The following is a 1,909-nucleotide window of genomic DNA, read 5'->3' on the forward strand; positions in this document are numbered from 1 at the left end:
ACAAATTATTATTGGATATCTTCTCTAAACAAAAGTTTTCCCAAGTGTTGATCGAGGTACCTTGAAGTACAATGCAGGCTTTTTAATTTCATTTGGATCTCCATAACAGATTGTCAAAATTTCTTCTACTTCATAGATTTCACCATCATCTCCATCATTCCCATCTTTTTTAGTATTGCTGCCACCTTCGTCCTCTTCCTTGTCTTCACACACAGTATCTTTGTGTGTTGAATCATTGCTTTCAGTAGTTGATAAATAGGAGGCACAAAGCTTATCCCACTCCTTTAGCAGGCACAAGAAATCCTCCGCAGATTCATTTCTCACCTGAATTAGCAAGTTATGCATCCACAAATGCAATTACTAACAAGTCAACATAACAGAAGGACCATTTTCTGTAATAAGATGTACCTCTGTCTCTGGATGATTTAGCTTCAGGCTTTCACATGCAAATTTGTTAATATCAACAGCCCATTTCTACGTTCATAAGAAAAAAAATGTTAAAATATAAAGGAAATGTCTTTTCAAATATCAAAGAGAGCTCACATCAAAGAGACAAGAAAATTTAGAAAGAGAAAAGATGCTAAAAAACTTACAGTGACGAGCTTTACACCACAGCTATTGGCACCAAGGCAAAGCCCAGTAGACATAGCACCACAACCAGCATACAAGTCTAGAAGTGTTCTCTCACTGCTAGACTTTTCTACTTCAGAACTATCACAACAATTTGTTGTTCCAGCAACATCAGCATCACTGGAAATGGTAGAACCAGATTCACAGGTAGCTGCAGTACTGTCTGAAGAACGAGAATTATAGCGTTAAAAATAATCGCAACCAAAATCTTAAGATAAAATGCCACAAAAATAAGCTGAAACTAGGGAATTGTTCTACTCGGAAAAACATACCAGGTTCTAAGCCTACAAAAGAACAATACGGCAACAAGTACATCTGATCATAGTAATAGTCACTCTTCAATCTAACCCTTTCCTTGATATCCAACTTCCCCTAAAAATCAGTAAGATGTGTTATATTTGCATATAAAGACTAAAAATTGCAGGTAGCCATTTATGCATAAACGTACTTTTAATGGTAGAAGTACAATTTTAAGTTTTTTCACAAGGCAATCAAGAGGATTATCATCCTTGATTTCAGAGAAGAATACACGTTTGTCATCAATAAGGTTATGACAACATCCTATGACCTGACAAAAGGAACAAAGAATTGAATGTCATATCAACAGTGAGTAACAAAATTCACAGACAAGCTTCTACAAATTTCCTACAATATCTTACCGTATCCTTTGCCCTGTAATACCATTGAGCAGTAAAATTTGATGAGCCATCAACTGCTTCAAACATCTCGATGATCTTGCAAATGAAATTATCTTCCCCCTCCCCAGCCTAAAAAATAGATGGTTGGTTAGGCCGAGGACATAGGTTGTATGATATATCTATTTGATAAAAGCTATTGTACAATTCCCAAGATATTGTCAACTAGTTTCAGAAGACTTAGTTTTTATAGTATGATATTGTCAACGCAAGATATAGTAGTATATAATTCAAAAGACAATACAGAAGTGAAGATAAAACAAGAATTCAACAAAAGTAAATAAATTCATGCTGCGGTAATTTACCGGTACTTATTTTATTGTTGTAAACTCACAGTAAAGTGAGTATGTCTCCATGAGATTATAGATATTCAAATTGTTGTGAAACGGAAAAAGGCTTAATTTGTTGGCATTCGATCATTGCTCAAACCAAAACCTAATAGAAATAGAACATACTGATTGGAAAGAAAGATCTTCAATTGATTCAGGATATCTCTTCTGGTTGTGCAACAAAGAAGCAGATAACATGCAGTTATTTACTTCGGCTCACATAAATTGCTTGTGTATCTCTCAAAAATAAAAAAA

The 1,909-nt window shown here is 34.6% G+C and overlaps 1 protein-coding gene across 1 annotated transcript; it reads right to left on the bottom strand.

Annotated features, from left to right (window-relative positions):
- Positions 1 to 24: 24 nt before the first annotated feature.
- On the bottom strand, positions 25 to 1,407 carry LOC111404679 (DNA (cytosine-5)-methyltransferase CMT3-like). Its single transcript, XM_023033453.1, has 6 exons — positions 1,290 to 1,407; positions 1,079 to 1,198; positions 903 to 1,002; positions 594 to 793; positions 409 to 474; positions 25 to 324 (listed from the first exon to the last, which is right to left on the bottom strand). The coding sequence occupies exons 1-6, from the start codon at positions 1,353 to 1,355 to the stop codon at positions 25 to 27; spliced, it is 852 nt and encodes a 283-aa protein (XP_022889221.1). The 5' UTR covers positions 1,356 to 1,407.
- Between the last annotated feature and the right edge of the window lie 502 nt (positions 1,408 to 1,909).

This window comes from Olea europaea, chromosome 1 (assembly GCF_002742605.1).
Source record: "Olea europaea var. sylvestris chromosome 1, O_europaea_v1, whole genome shotgun sequence".
NCBI classification, from domain to species: Eukaryota; Viridiplantae; Streptophyta; class Magnoliopsida; order Lamiales; family Oleaceae; genus Olea; species Olea europaea.

What these genes read in the sequence shown, in the direction of transcription:
- LOC111404679 (XM_023033453.1), bottom strand. Translation starts at nt 1,355, where the DNA reads ATGTTTGAAGCAGTTGATGGCTCATCAAATTTTACTGCTCAATGGTAT. An exon ending in ATTACAGGGCAAAGGATACG is followed by an intron (nt 1,199 to 1,289) that starts GTAAGATATTGT and finishes TCCTTTTGTCAG; the next exon opens with GTCATAGGATGTTGTCATAA. An exon ending in GTGGTGTAAAGCTCGTCACT is followed by an intron (nt 475 to 593) that starts GTAAGTTTTTTA and finishes TTATGAACGTAG; the next exon opens with AAATGGGCTGTTGATATTAA.